Below are 13,995 nucleotides of genomic sequence, written 5' to 3'. Positions count from 1 at the left end.
GTGTTCCTTAAAGCAGAACAATGACTTCTGAATAATAAGCAGCTTACTGGGATGACTAACCACAGAGTCTGGGTCATACAAGGTTCCAAATTTTGTGACCCTGAGGCACATAGGGCTAAACTGTTTGAGTTGCATCCTCAGCTGATATAAATCAGTTTAATGTTATGGAAGATGTTCGAGTTATTCCAGTCTACATCAGCTTAAACCCTGACCTTGTGAATGTATTCATAAAAACATTTAAAAGGACAGAGGGTAGATTTGGATTAGACATTAAGAAGAAATTCTTCCCTGTGAGGGTGCTGAGGCACTGGCACAGGATGACCAGAGAAACTGTGGCTGCTCCATCCCTGGAAGTGTTCAAGGCCAGGTTTGGACAAGGTATGGAGCAACATGTTCTAGTGGAAGGTGTCCCTGCCCATGGCAGGGGGCTGGGACCTGATGGTCTTCAAGGTCCCTTCTAACCCAAACCAGTCTGGGATTTTATGATTTATGAATTGGTGTTTCCCTTTTCAGTCACTCTTGCAGAGCAGCTCTGTCTGTTGGTCTCGGAGCCTGGGACTTCACCCTCTCCTCTAACCAGACAGCCTGAAGCTACTACAAGTTCAAGCAATATATAAATCCATGGTGGGAGCAGAAATAGATCTGAAATCTCCTGAGGCCAGTTTCTCTGCTCTATCTGCTCAGCAACATGTATTTTCTTTTGTCAGGGTTTGATCCAGTGCATGAAAAAAAATATAAAAAATATATAGGTGAATGTGATTTCTCAGTTTGCTGTCATTTTGTGTTGGATGGAGGGCTCACAGATGCTGTCTACACAGGCTCTTAGCTCAAATCTACAGAAGGTCAGCATCAGAAAACACTCTTGTCAGTGCCTTGAGAAAAGAGGGTTAAGTGGACCTGAATTCTAAGTCTTATTGCTTTTCATATAGTTGAATAAGCAGCTCATTCAGCTGTTACTAAGTTGGTGTGTTTTCCTGTTTTCCTGGCCTCCTAGAGAAGTGGGATCAGCATGTGATCTGTGTGCAGAAGGAAGAGTCCTGGTGCAATATGCCTTCAGCGCCTCTTCTCCCATGCCCTGTGATCCCTCCGGGCACTGGAGCCCACGGGAAGCAGAAGGTGAGTCACAGAGTTGGGGGCAAAAATATAGGATGGGAGAAGATGGGACTGAGCAAAAGAAAACTTACAAAAGCGACGGGAAAATCTAGGAGAGATTGACTGATTATACCTGGATGTAGCATGACCAAAACTAGAGACAGAGAATACACTGTGCCCTAAAGCAATGCTGAAATACCTGTGTTTTGGGCCCTGGGTCCTGCCCCTGCCCATGAATTAAATGAATTCCAGGAGCTGAACATGAATTTCACAAAGCAGCAGAGTGCCAAGAAATGCTGACCATTCACATCTGCCAGACGAATTCCTCAGGGGAGCTGTTTACTCCTTCTACTCCAACTCCAAAAAGTGAAGAATTGTTATTTATTTGGGCCTGACTTCTGCTGCCTTTGCTTGTGATGACTAGCAGTGGGCTGCACCAGCAGCCAGGCTGTGAAAGGAGGTTGCCCTTTGGGCAAGTACTCTGCAGTGGGAATGCAGGTGACTACGTCAAGCCTTCTCTCAGGATGTTTTAGAGCATGTTGGAGGGAGAATGGTCTGCAGAGCCGTTACAGTGCCATTAGATCTCCATCATTAACTCTCCTCCACCTGTACCTTCCGTTACGCAAGTAGTGGATGTGGTGGAGCATATTTAAGATTACCCCAGGCAGAGGTCACTCACTACAAATCATGGTTTGGGAAGACCAGAGTATTATTTCAATCTGCCCATCATGAGCTGTTCCTTTGGCAGCAGCATCCTCTGGGCCCAGATTTCACTGTAAGCACACAGGTGAGCTCACTGAACCCAATGGCCAGTCCCTGGGTTTTGCAAACTCATTATACAAATACCTCCTTACATTAAGGGCTTCTTTGTCCTGCAGCTAGAGCACATCGGTGTTGTTCTACAAGAAGATTGTTTATGATAATATAGTGATACATGCAGTGCTGGTACCCAGAGCCCTCCCTCATCCTAAAGTGCAGTGAGTTTTATCCCCACTGCTTGATGGGACAGGATGTGTGGGCAAGTGTTCTCTGCCCCACACACCCATGTCCCAGGGTGGGGACCCAGCAGAGGTTGTGTTTTACTCCAGCTCAGCTCTCCAGATTGGAACAGGTGGTCCAGAGAACCTGTGGCTGCCCCATCCCTGAAAGTATTCCAGGCCAGGTTGGCCAGGGCTCTGAGCAATCTGGGCTAGTGCAAGGTGTCCCTGCCCATGGAAGTGGGGTGGAACTAGATGAGCTTTAAGGTCCCTTCCAACCCAAACTATTCTATGACACCCAAGGCCAAGTTTGCTGGGTGCAGCATAGAGCACACCTGCCCCTTGGGTGGATGCTCCATCCTGGGAAGCAGCTCTGTGGCTACAAGTGTGACTGAATTATCCAGTAAACAGCATTAGAGAAGTTTGGATCACTTGCAGTAGTAGTTCAGGGTGGAAGGTGGAATTTCTACGTAGCCAAGGATTACAAGTCTTTGAAACCTGGTTTCATTTGGAACAAAACTTGAAACTTTTGAAATTCTCCATGAAGGAAAATTGAAAACAAAAAGTGTTTGAGGTTGGCCAAAATGTTTTGTTTAGCTCATATAAATCCTCTTTCATGAACTTCGGTTAAATTATGCCATTTGAAAATATACCCTTTTAGTATAGAATCTAGGGCAAAAGCAACTTTGAATATCAAAATGGAAAGTGTTTCAAAGTGCAAAAGTGAAAAGATTTCTTCCAAAAATGTCAAAACACAATGTTCCAATAGTGTTAGTACTTTCTTGCCGTTTTCTCTTCCAGAATAAAATTTCGGCCAAATAAAGCCAGTTTTGCAAAGTGTTTTGATTTTGAGAAGACTGCATATTCCATTGAAATACACAGTTCCATCAAAATTTCTCCAATGAGCTCTGATTTGAAAACTTCTTGATCTCACACATCTTGCCAGCGGCATCATTCCTAGAGAAACTAAGCTGCTCTAAGATTTATTGCTCACCAGCATTTTGCATTTAATTTCTTCTTCTTGCAGTGTGTGCTTGCATGTTCCTAACTATGAAGGGTGCAGTCTGATGCTTGTCTGTCTCATTGCTCTGGAAAGAAAATTTGGGAATCCCATTGTCTTGCTAGATTAATGAGTTGTCTCCCTTTTAGGGTAGAAAATATAGCCAATGTATGTGTTTGTTGCTCCCTGTTTTTCTGTCCTCACTACCACACACCCTGACATTCAGGCTCTCTGCCTGTTTGCACTTGGTCTGAGGTACAAATAGCACAGTTAGGTCATTGTCTGGCTCCTTTAATTGTCTATCTGTGAGTACTCAAGCATGGAAGCTTTAAGTTCACTTTCTGCAGGTGTTCATGTATGTAAGTCCACTGCTTGAATGTTCATGGAAAGCAAAGAGAAAAGAGGCAAAAAGCATAGCCAAAATGAACTCATTTTAAAATCTGAGATGACACTCATGGAAAATATTTTGTAGGACTCATCCAGCTTCTGACCAGAAAACCACATTCCTCATGTGTCTCTGAAGCAGCTCTGAACCTGGTTGGTCTGATCTCATTTTCCTGAGGTCTCACAGCACCAGAACACTGCTATCCCAGGTAGATGGCACTGGTGGTGGTCTGGGCTACACGTGAGTCGTGCCCATTGCAAAACCTGCTGTGAGGATTGTGTCCTTCCTGGTGTCCTGCTTGTGCCCAAGTGTGGTGGCATCCAACCCGTGGGCTGAGGTATTTTCTGGTTCTTTCTCAGCTGGTTGTGGCCCTTGTGTAAGGGGCTGTTTGCCCCTTGGCAGTGGTTGTGGGAAGGCACTGGAGATCAGGCACTATTGCTTTAGTCTTTACCTTCACCGTGGACCTAGAAAGCTCTAACCTACCTGGATTCTCACCAGCAACACCAGCTAGATAAACAAACCTTACAGCACCTCCATAACTCTGTCAAAGAGGGGTTTTATATAAGAAAGGTGATCTTGGCTCAAGCCCAGTAAGTACCTTTACTTACTGTGCAATATATGCATATATCAGTCAGTTCCTACTGCCTGGCTCAACACTGACTGACAGAAGTGTGAGAACAGCACAAAAAATGTTGCTGCCTTAGGCTGCTCTAGTGCCCTGCCTTTCCCAGGGGCCAACATCTCAGTCCATTTGCAAGTGGAATTGTCTCAGTGGGACATTAGAATCCCACCAGATGCTTCCTTTGTCTTGACCACCTAAGAAATGTGGCAGGTGAGTTGCAGTTGTGACAGTAGCTACATCTTGAGTGACTGCTGATCCCAGCTGGTTTCTCAGGCTCTGTCCATGTGCTGGGGCAGCAGAGGAATATTCATGCCAACCTCTGCACTAAACTGCATGATGAAGGATTGACACATCAGGCTGTGGTCAATGTCCCAGTCTGCTCTCCCTGCTTTCTCACCAGGAGATAGGGTTTGGCTTATCCTCACAAACCTCACATACCTGTTTTGTGTTAGGCAAGACATGATGTTGCATGAGATGCTATTCCATGACCGATCTAGCTGACATAAGCCACAGGATTTTCAGAACCTGAGTGCAGAGGGCAAGAATAACTTCTACACCTTTTTATGGACAAATATTTGTACTTTTCAGAGCATTTACCCATCTCTAGAGATACAGTTGCATGAAATAAGGTTTTCATTCTCTTCCAAAATTATATGAATGTTTCTGACCCAGGTCTAAGTGTTTGATGATATTTAAGAGTCTCTTCAACTCAACTTCATTGATGTTTTCAGTCTATGAATGACTACAATCTGGCTCCCATTTTAGGGTAATGATTTGTGCTCCCTGGAGGCTGAGTCCAATTCATGTATCTCCAGGGATCACACTCTGATCTACCAAAATGTGTAGGTTTCTTTGGTATTTAAGTCTTACAGAGGCCTTGAACTGACAGAAGTGGATTTGCAGGATCCCAAGTGGACACCACTTCTGCAAACATACTGGGCTGTGAGCCATTAACTCCATTTTCCTCTCTGTGAGATGGCAGCGGTGAGATTCACAGATCTTTCCAAAGCCCTCTGAGATACTGGAGTTAAAAAACACCTTCTTAGAGCTGCAGTCAGGAGTTTGCTCTGAGTCTGTGAGAAAGCCATCAGAGGGCTCAGCCAAGCACACACAGGGATGGCAGCGAGTGGGAGATAACGTGAGCTGAACGGGGTATTGGCTGCTCAGAGGGATTAGACACAGTGCTTGCAAGCTTGCCAGGGGGAAAAACTCGAGCGTATTAAATGGACCTCTGGCTTTCTTCAAAATGTTTCACTGCTGTGGTCTCTCCAGATGCTGAGCTCAGTGGCATTCCCACCACTCTGGCGTGCAGGGAGGAGAGGAGGGCTGTGGGGTATGTGCAGGAGAGGGAGAAGCATTGCAAGTTGGGCATCTGCAGGACAATAGTGTTGGATCATAGGAGCACTGCCTGAGATGCCAGGAAATCTATTCTGCATCTGGGTTCATTTGGTCTAGACAGGAGAATTCCCTGAGCTGTTTTTCCTTGACAAAAGAGACACATTTCTAACACTTCATTGGATCACAAACAATAAGAATAACCTTCACATATTGCCCTTTTCTCTTTAAATTAGTAGTGATGTCCTGTTTGTCCATGATTGCCCAGTGCTTTGTCTTGCTTTCTTCCTCAGTTGCAAACAGCTGTGCTCTCCTTTTTTTTCCCTCTGCCTTCTCCATTTCTTTCCTCTCATTACCTTTCTTTATCTTTACTTTTCCCTTCCTTCTTTTCTGTACTTCGCCTTCTCCTTGTCATGCCTGTTCCTTTTTCCTTGTGATTATTTGGGAAGGAAGAGGAAATTTATAGCTCTCACTGGGTTCTGTTACCAACTGTTCCACCCATCTGACCTCTCTGGATCTTGCAGACCATGACTCCATGCCAAATTGTAATGTTACCATAGTATTTGGGAGCCCAGCAAGCACTGTGGCTTTCGTTAGTTTTTAGTATTACCTCCCATGTAGTTGAACACAGCCAATGGTGAGAAATGTAAAAGCACAAGTGTCTGTTGTTTCATCACAATGAGTGCAAAGAGGCAGCTCAGACCTGTGCTCCATGTGCCTCCAAGAAAGGGTCTTGCACAACATGCTCTATCAGCCTGTAAATGCCACAGGAGCTGCCCCTGAACAGCACAGTACAACAGCTTCTTGGAACTAACAAAAGCTCTTTTCTTGTCTTTGTTAAAGAGAAAAAGGTTGTATGTTAAAGTGAGAGGCAAGGGAATAAGTAGGAGGTGAACTGAAGGCAAAGTCACAGTTTATCAGGTAAAGTACCAAGTGGGAGAGGGAGAAAATATCGTTGTTTGGCACATGGAAAGGTACAAGAAATAGGAAATGCAGGACCAGATGCACTGGCACAGTGTGTGTTGTGTGATGTCCAGTCCAGCTGGGCACTTCAGCTGGGTTTGTGTCTCTCACTCAGACAGGAGGTGCTGGTGTTATACTCCTCCTCTCCATCCTGGCCATGCCTGTTCTACTGAAGTAAATAATTAGTTTCCTGGACAGATATATTCTCCTGCCACCAGTCTGTCTTTTAATACTGATGCCAACAACTCATGTTTTCTAACTTCTTTTGTGCCCTCTCTTTGCTTCCTTCTTTCTTCCCAGGACACCCTGATGTTGAGCAGCCTTGTAAATCCAGTGTCAGAACATGGAGTCCCAACTCGGCGGTCAACCAACATACGGTGCCCCCAGCCTGTCCCGAGCCTCAGGGCTGCTACCTGCAGCTGGAGTTTCGTTATCCCCTGACTCCAGAGTCCCTCACAATCTGGGTGACATTTGTTTCCCCAGACTGGGACTCCAGTGGAGCAGTGAATGACATCAAGTTGCTCACCATCAGCGGGAAGAACATTTCTCTTGGGCCGCAGAACGTCTTCTGCGACATCCCATTGACCATAAAGCTGGATGTGGGACAAGTGGGTGAGGAGGTGTATGGAATCCAGATCTACACTCTGGATGAGCACCTGGAAATCGATGCTGCCATGCTGAGCTCTGTCCCCCACAGCACACTGTGTGCAGACTGCAAACCCATCCAGTACAAAGTGGTTCGGGACCCTCCTCTCCAGTCTGGATCTCCAGTTGTCATCTCAAACCTCAGCAGGAGATTTGTCGACACGTAAGTAACTGATTTCCAGGTATCTGAACAGACTTGTTCAGTGGGAAAACAATACCCTGTTCTTCTCACCCTGGTAATGCTCAGCATCACCAGTGATTGTTAGGATGTTGAACTAGATGACATGTCAAATATTACCAAAAGAAGATGTTCTCATGGTTTCTCTCTGAAACCATAAGCATCACACTCAGATGAAAAAACCTGAGATTTCATGGATAGTTTTGGAGAAATTCCTGAGTTAGTTGTGCAGAGATGTGAAATTCAAGTTTCCTTAACCAGAAAGGATATTTCAATCTACCAAAGCTGTGATAAATGTTTAAACTAACCTAAATGAAGAGCTCTGGAGTAACATAGTCATCATTTCCTTGGGAATCTTTTGAAAGGGATTATTTTGATGGAGCAGGAGAGAGCATGGCTTTCAGTGCTGGAGCACCAGTGAACTGCTGAAGAAAGTGTGCAAAAAGCTACACTTGCATGTTCAGGTATATAAATGTGTTTCAACCACTTGCATTTTCTGCTTTCATGGGTCACTAAAACAAGTTGTGTTGGAGTGAGATTGTTCTCACACAGCAAACATGCCAAATGCACTGGTTTGTTGTAGGAACTGAGTTCCATCCCAGATGCAGCTACACTCACCTGCATAAAGCATGATTGTTTACAAAGTCCAACTTCAAAATATTTACTGATTTCAAGGAGATCCATGATCTACCCATAAGCATCCTACAGCAAGAAAAACATGTTTTGCATAACATGATTCCCTGGAAATGATTCACTCATCTGTGGGAGCAACATGAAGCTCTTTTGAAAAATGAACACCAGATAAAAGGAAACCTGCTAAGAAAACTGCACTCTAATTTAGAAAAGATGATCTAATTAGTACAGCTAATATCAAGGAAGCATACATCATTATGGGCTTCTCAAGCATATTTAAATATAATAAAAATGATTAATTAACAATTCAGTAATCACGAGCTACCATCCCTTTCACAGCCCAATTATACAGCTAGGAAGATGCAAATTGTCCCAAAGGATTTAAAAACTCAAGGTAACTAACAATAGTGAATCTATAACCAAAAAACCTCAGGACATCACTGAGATTACTCATGTGCTGAAAGTTAAGCATGTGCTTAAGTGCTTTCTTGGGTTGTAGCCTTGTTGCACACAATTGCTGGCACTTAAAAGGAGATGAATATTGGCATATTGGAAATGTGGAAAATGGTGAATTTTCCCAAGATTTTGCTGTGAAAGCATCTTTGCCTGAAACCTGGCCCACTCTCATTGGAAAATGGGATTGGTTTGGTTTGAAATATTTGCATACCTTAGCACAAGTTCCCACAGAAACAGGTCCAGTTTTGACTTAATAACACAATGTGAAAGAAAAAAAAAAAGGCCCAAAACAGAACTTGTATTCTGAATTCAGTTTCTTTGTCTTTTATTATGATTTTGTGGGCAGCTTCTCGCTTATAGCTAGCTGAAATGAGAGAGTGCTCTAAAAATTGAATCATTGGCCAGGGATTAATGATGGTTTTCTTGGGGGTCATGGGTAAATCACATGGGGTAACAGTACTGTACCTCTTTGCACATCTCACCTAGTTACATAGCCAGTTAAAAATCCCTTCCAACCCAAACCATCCTGTGATTCAAGACTTCTGCATGTGTTTGAAATTTTAAGAAGTGAGGTGCTATTTTTTGTGCATATGTGCACAGCAGTGATCTGTAGCCACTGGTGATGGAGGATCATGCAGATTTGGAGGCTGTTGCTGCTGGGCCATAGCTTGAGAGGCAACAAATGCACTGAATCTCTGCATGGGGTCGTGGTTATCTGGTAGAGGCAAAAGCAAGAGAAGTTTTCTGTTAGCACCTTGTGCAAAGAGTAGTCACAGTCCTTAGATTCCTTAAGCAGGAAGGAAGGGAAGCTGCTTCAGGGAAGTTGGGCACAGAGGTGCTGGACCATGCTCTGGTGTATGTGTGTGTTGAGGTAAATGCAGTTTCGCTCAACCTGTTCACATCTGCCTGTTTGTCTCATTCTGTACCACTGGAATTCAGCATATCTGTGCAGCCAGACTTTGCAGCCCCTTTATCTCTCTGCCAGCCCCCAGCCAGTTACCCCTTCTTTGTGCTTTTGTATGTTTTCCATATTAAATAAAATGCCACCCCCACATGTTCTGTGGAAGGATATTTTTGAAGGCAGTTGCATATCTTTACTCTTGCCTCCTCTGACCTTGATCTTCACTTTCTCTTTTTCTCCCAAAGAAAATATTTGCTTGCACTGTTATCTGTGAGCAAGATCCTTTCCCCAGGTGTGGCGATGCTGAAAGAAAAATTAATTTCTCCTACCTTCTTCCTGTCAAAGAGAGGGAACTTCCTTTTAAGCTGAGAGGAGAGACAGCCTTTAATGGATAGCCCCTGCCTAGTCAGCACTGGGTGCTCCACAGAGGAGAGTAAATAACTGGAACAGTGGAAACCTTTTATTAAGAAATGTAAAATAATGCCAGACCTTCTGTTCTCAAGCTGAATTTTAATCTCAGCTCTTGGCTCAAGCTGAGGCTTAAACATTCATTTCTAAGGGACAGAACCTTATCCTTGGACCTTACAGTAACCAAGCAGGATACACTCAATTCCACTGAGTATGATCAGCCAGAATTGCTGCTATCTGTGATACAAAATGAGAGTCAGACCCAGGAAGAGAGCAGAAAGCTAAATAAATCAGTGGGGCAGGGGGGAAAAGAGGTCAGGCCAGGTGCAACACAGAACTGCTGAGTCTTCACACCACAGCAAGTGATAAGGAAGGAGCCTCATCTGCAAGTCTCAAAGTCTCAGCTCACAATTTAATCCAAAGTGTGGGTTGTGCTCATACTTAGGGGGTTGTACTCTGGCTGTTCTCTAGAAATAGTGTGTGAGATAGTCACAGTGACAATTGTGGTCATTGCTCTGGCCTCCCTTTGCCACGACTACAGTATTTTTATGTTGACATTGCTGCTGTTGGAAAGTGATTGTTGCTCTTGTGTTCATTTGTTTCTTTGTAGCAGTAAGAGCTCAGTGAGAAGTGAGTGCCCACAGTGAGATGCTCTCTGAATGATGTCACAGGCACAGTTAGGTGTCAGTCCCACCAGGACACTTTGGAGTGAGCAGCCCATGTCCCCTGTGGCACTCTCAGTAGTTAAATTTGCAAGTGGTGGCGAGCTGGGTGTGCTGGTGAGACCATCAAGCTCCACTCTGGCAGGCCAAGCTGAGACACACTGAGGTTAGTTTTGGAAAGTTGTCAGAATAACTGAAAAAGTTTTAAAGAATTGGAAATTTTCCCAACTTTTCAGCAACAGACTTTGTAAGAAGCCTCAAATTGTGGTGGATGGTGATGGATCAGGTCGTCTTTGTGGTGTTAACCTGGAGGGTTTTTTCAATACAAAGGCATTGACTGAAATAACCTTAGAAAGAATCCCAGCACGAAGTCCTGGTAGGAGTTTTGGGTTTGCACAGTTGAGCATCGTTGAGAAGCAAGTATGCAGCCCTGTGAGAAGTTATTCTGAGCCTTTCCTACTAGATCTTTAGTACTGAGCTGACACACAGAGATCCTGCATTCATACTTCAAAAACAGGAGACTGAGAAACTTGCCTTTTCTCATGTAGGGAATATGTTTTTCTTCTCAAGTTTGGCTATTTTGCACTTAGATTCTATGGTTAAACCTCTTCTGTTGCTCAATAATAGTTGGAGGGTGCTGGCCATCATCTGTGTAAACAACAGTTGTTCAAGTAAGTACAAGTTTATTAAATATCTTGTTAGAATCAGGACTTCCTTTCATTGCTAAGCTTGTAAAATCCATGTCCTTTATTGGGTTTTAACTCTGCACCTAAGACACTGGAGTGCAGATCTCACTTGGGCTTCTTGGAGTGATTGCAGAATGACTGAGGAATTGCTATCCTCAGGATGGCAGGTGGCTGGATGGCTGCAGTGGCACTGTTTGTGGTTCCTTAGTGTTTCACTGCTCATGAGTGCTTAGCAGTTCGTGTGCTTTAGCTTTGTGCTTTATCCTAAACCAGTGCTTAGTTCAAAATTTGCCTTACTGGTGCATTTGCTTTCTGTTACTGGTCGTCAGTCAGAAAGGCATCAGTGACTTGTCACAAACCCAAGATGAGCCAGCAGTGTGCTCAGGGGGCCAAGAAGGCCAATGGCATCCTGGCCTGGAGCAGGAACAACATGGTCAACAGGACCAGGAGGTGATTCTGCCCCTGCACTTGGTGCTGGTGAGGCCACACCTTGAATCCTGTGCTCAGCTCTGGGCCCTCAGCTCAGGAGGGACATTGAGGGGCTGGAGCAGGTCCAGAGAAGAGCAACGAGGCTGGTGAAGGGACTGGAGCACAAGTGCCATGAGAAGAGGCTGAGGGAGCTGGGGGTGTTCAGCCTGGAGAAGAGGAGGCTCAGGGGAGACCTTAGCACCCTCTGCAACTCCCTGACAGGAGGTTGGAGTCAGGTGGGGGTTGGTCTCTTCTCCCAGGCAACCAGCAGCAGGACAAGAGGGCACAGACTCAAGCTCTGCCAGGGGAGGGTTAGGTTGGATATTAGGAAGAGATTTTTTAGGGAGAGAGTGCTCAGACATTGGAATGTGCTGCCCAGGGAGGTGGTGGATTCACCATCCCTGGAGGTTTTCAAGCTGAGACTGGATGTGGCACTTAGTGCCATGATCTAGTGACCACGGTAGGGTTGGACTTGATGATCTTTGAGGTCTTTTCCAACCCAACTGATTCTATGATTCTATGAAATGGTAAACAATTCTTAGTCTGAATGTTCCTACAAATACGAACTGGCAGAGAGGCTGGAGAATCAGCAGTGGCTATTCATAATGAGCAATAACTCATCATAGGCAGTTATTGGTGTGCTTTTTAGCCCCTGAATTCAGGAGAAAGATTGCATTTACCTGAATTAAGCCCAGCTGAATAGAGTGGAAAATATGAATATCACGATATATCTGACCTAAGTCCCTGTTGAATGCAGCGCTAGAATTTCACAGTGACATCTGTCCTTATTATGGCATTCCTTCCTTCACCTCGAAGATCTATTTCTCTGCTTTCTGGAGGTCTACCAGCCAGAGAAATGTATGATCTAAAACAGCTGAAATGAATTGTGAATCTATCTGTCATGAAGATAATTAACACCATATTTCCACCCAAACAAGATACAGATCGCTGGGTGGTTGTTCTCCTGACACCAAAAGATGAAGCCCATATTATCACCACCTTCTGCTCATTCCTCCTCCACAGTTACTATGCCAAACCTCTCTCGATATGCCAGGGAATACTGGGGAGTATCTAAGATAGGACTAAAATGTTAAGAAAACACTTTACATGCCCAGATTTATCTGCAAGACTTCTAGGTTGTCTGTGCAATATCAGCATGCTACACATCTGGATTCCCAACAGGCTTTAGAATTGTATATGGTATTCCAGATGTCCTTGTGCACAAATACTCACCCAGCTACCCTGGAAATGCCTTGTCTTGTTGCATGCAAGACCCATCCCACTGATGGTTCTTAGTTGTCTTGCAGTTGAGTACATCCACCAACTCCTTCCTCCCCTTTCACTTGCAATGAAGAGCTCCCAGTTTGTTTTGTGTTTCTTGGTCCCAACTAGTGTAATACTGTCTTAAACCAACATATGAACCATGTCAAGACATCCAGACCTGTAACTTAGTCATGTCTGCATTATAACTTCATCCTTCTCTTCATTTACTAAGCCTGTTTACCAATTCTGTGGATCTTTATTTGCAGGAAATGTTTGTTAGTTGACCCCAAGGTAATAACTGAAAGCCAAATTTCCATTTTCGTTCCAATTTATCTTTCAATCCAAACTACTACAGCTTCTAGGAGTAAGTACAAAACAGTCCATTTCTTGTTGAGTCCCTGAGAATTCGGTGCCCTCTCACAGTACCAGGGATCTGCCATTATCAAAAGCATTTGTCCTCTAGTCTCCATCTAGGAGGTTTCTTTCCCACAATTTCACAATTATCCATATTATTTTTCTTTAGTAATAGCTTAGAGATTCCTGTCTATATCCATATGATATCTTACTGCTCATCTCCAGTAAAAACACTTTTACCAAGCTTCAACAGGAATAGCATGGACAAAGCTATTTTGAGCTTTCCCAAGAAGCAAACATCCTTCTGTCTCGTCAGGTTTCTCTTAGCCCTATCAGTGCCAGTTTTCAGGTGCAATACTAGTACTGCTAATTCTTGTCTAGTCTTTCATCCAGAGTCCTTGCATTTAGGAGTATTTCAGTTGTTCTTTACAGATCCTACTTTCCCAGATGGAATAGTGGCTGTTCTGTCATTGTACAAAGGCTTCCACGTGTCAGTGAACAGTGTTGAGTATATTGAAGCTGCCCGTGGTCAGTTTTGGCAGAGTTATGAAGTTGAATATCCAGCCAGTGTAGGACAGTGTAGCAGACTGTCCCCTGTGTAGCTCAGGGGAGGTGGTAACATCACCCATGTGTGTCCCTGTCTCACATGCCTAGTCTTGGCTCTGTCATCAATTCCTTCCTCATGCAGTCGGTATTGATTACCCTCTTTCTGCTTAATGAACCTGGAAATTTCCCATGATGAAAGAACAGAACAATAGGGGACAATTTTCTCTCCCACACAGCAGAAAAGTGGTCATAGGTTCGTCTGACCCTACACAAGTGAAGTGCTGATGGGAAGGAGAATCCTCCACCCAGTAGCAACTCTGCTGCCAACATTCCCCCAGGGAAATTCTTTCCTTTTCCCAAGCAGTGGTGCCTCACCTCTGGCTTGCACGGGTCTGGGCAGGGAGGCAGAGAGGTGACTGAT

General features: G+C 44.4%; 1 protein-coding gene across 1 annotated transcript in view; it reads left to right on the top strand.

Annotated features, from left to right (window-relative positions):
• PAPPA (pregnancy-associated plasma protein A, pappalysin 1) overlaps positions 1-13,995 on the top strand; it is a 179,508-nt gene that overhangs the window by 69,582 nt on the left and 95,931 nt on the right. The window contains exons 6-7 of the mRNA XM_009081311.1: positions 995-1,116; positions 6,675-7,182. Coding sequence (XP_009079559.1) covers positions 995-1,116; positions 6,675-7,182 — 630 coding nt within the window. The remainder of the gene's footprint in view (positions 1-994; positions 1,117-6,674; positions 7,183-13,995) is intronic.

This window comes from Acanthisitta chloris, unplaced genomic scaffold (assembly GCF_000695815.1).
Source record: "Acanthisitta chloris isolate BGI_N310 unplaced genomic scaffold, ASM69581v1 scaffold22138, whole genome shotgun sequence".
NCBI lineage: Eukaryota > Metazoa > Chordata > Aves > Passeriformes > Acanthisittidae > Acanthisitta > Acanthisitta chloris.
The sequence above is the reverse complement of the archived record's forward strand: the minus strand, read 5'-3'. Positions and strand labels throughout refer to the sequence as shown.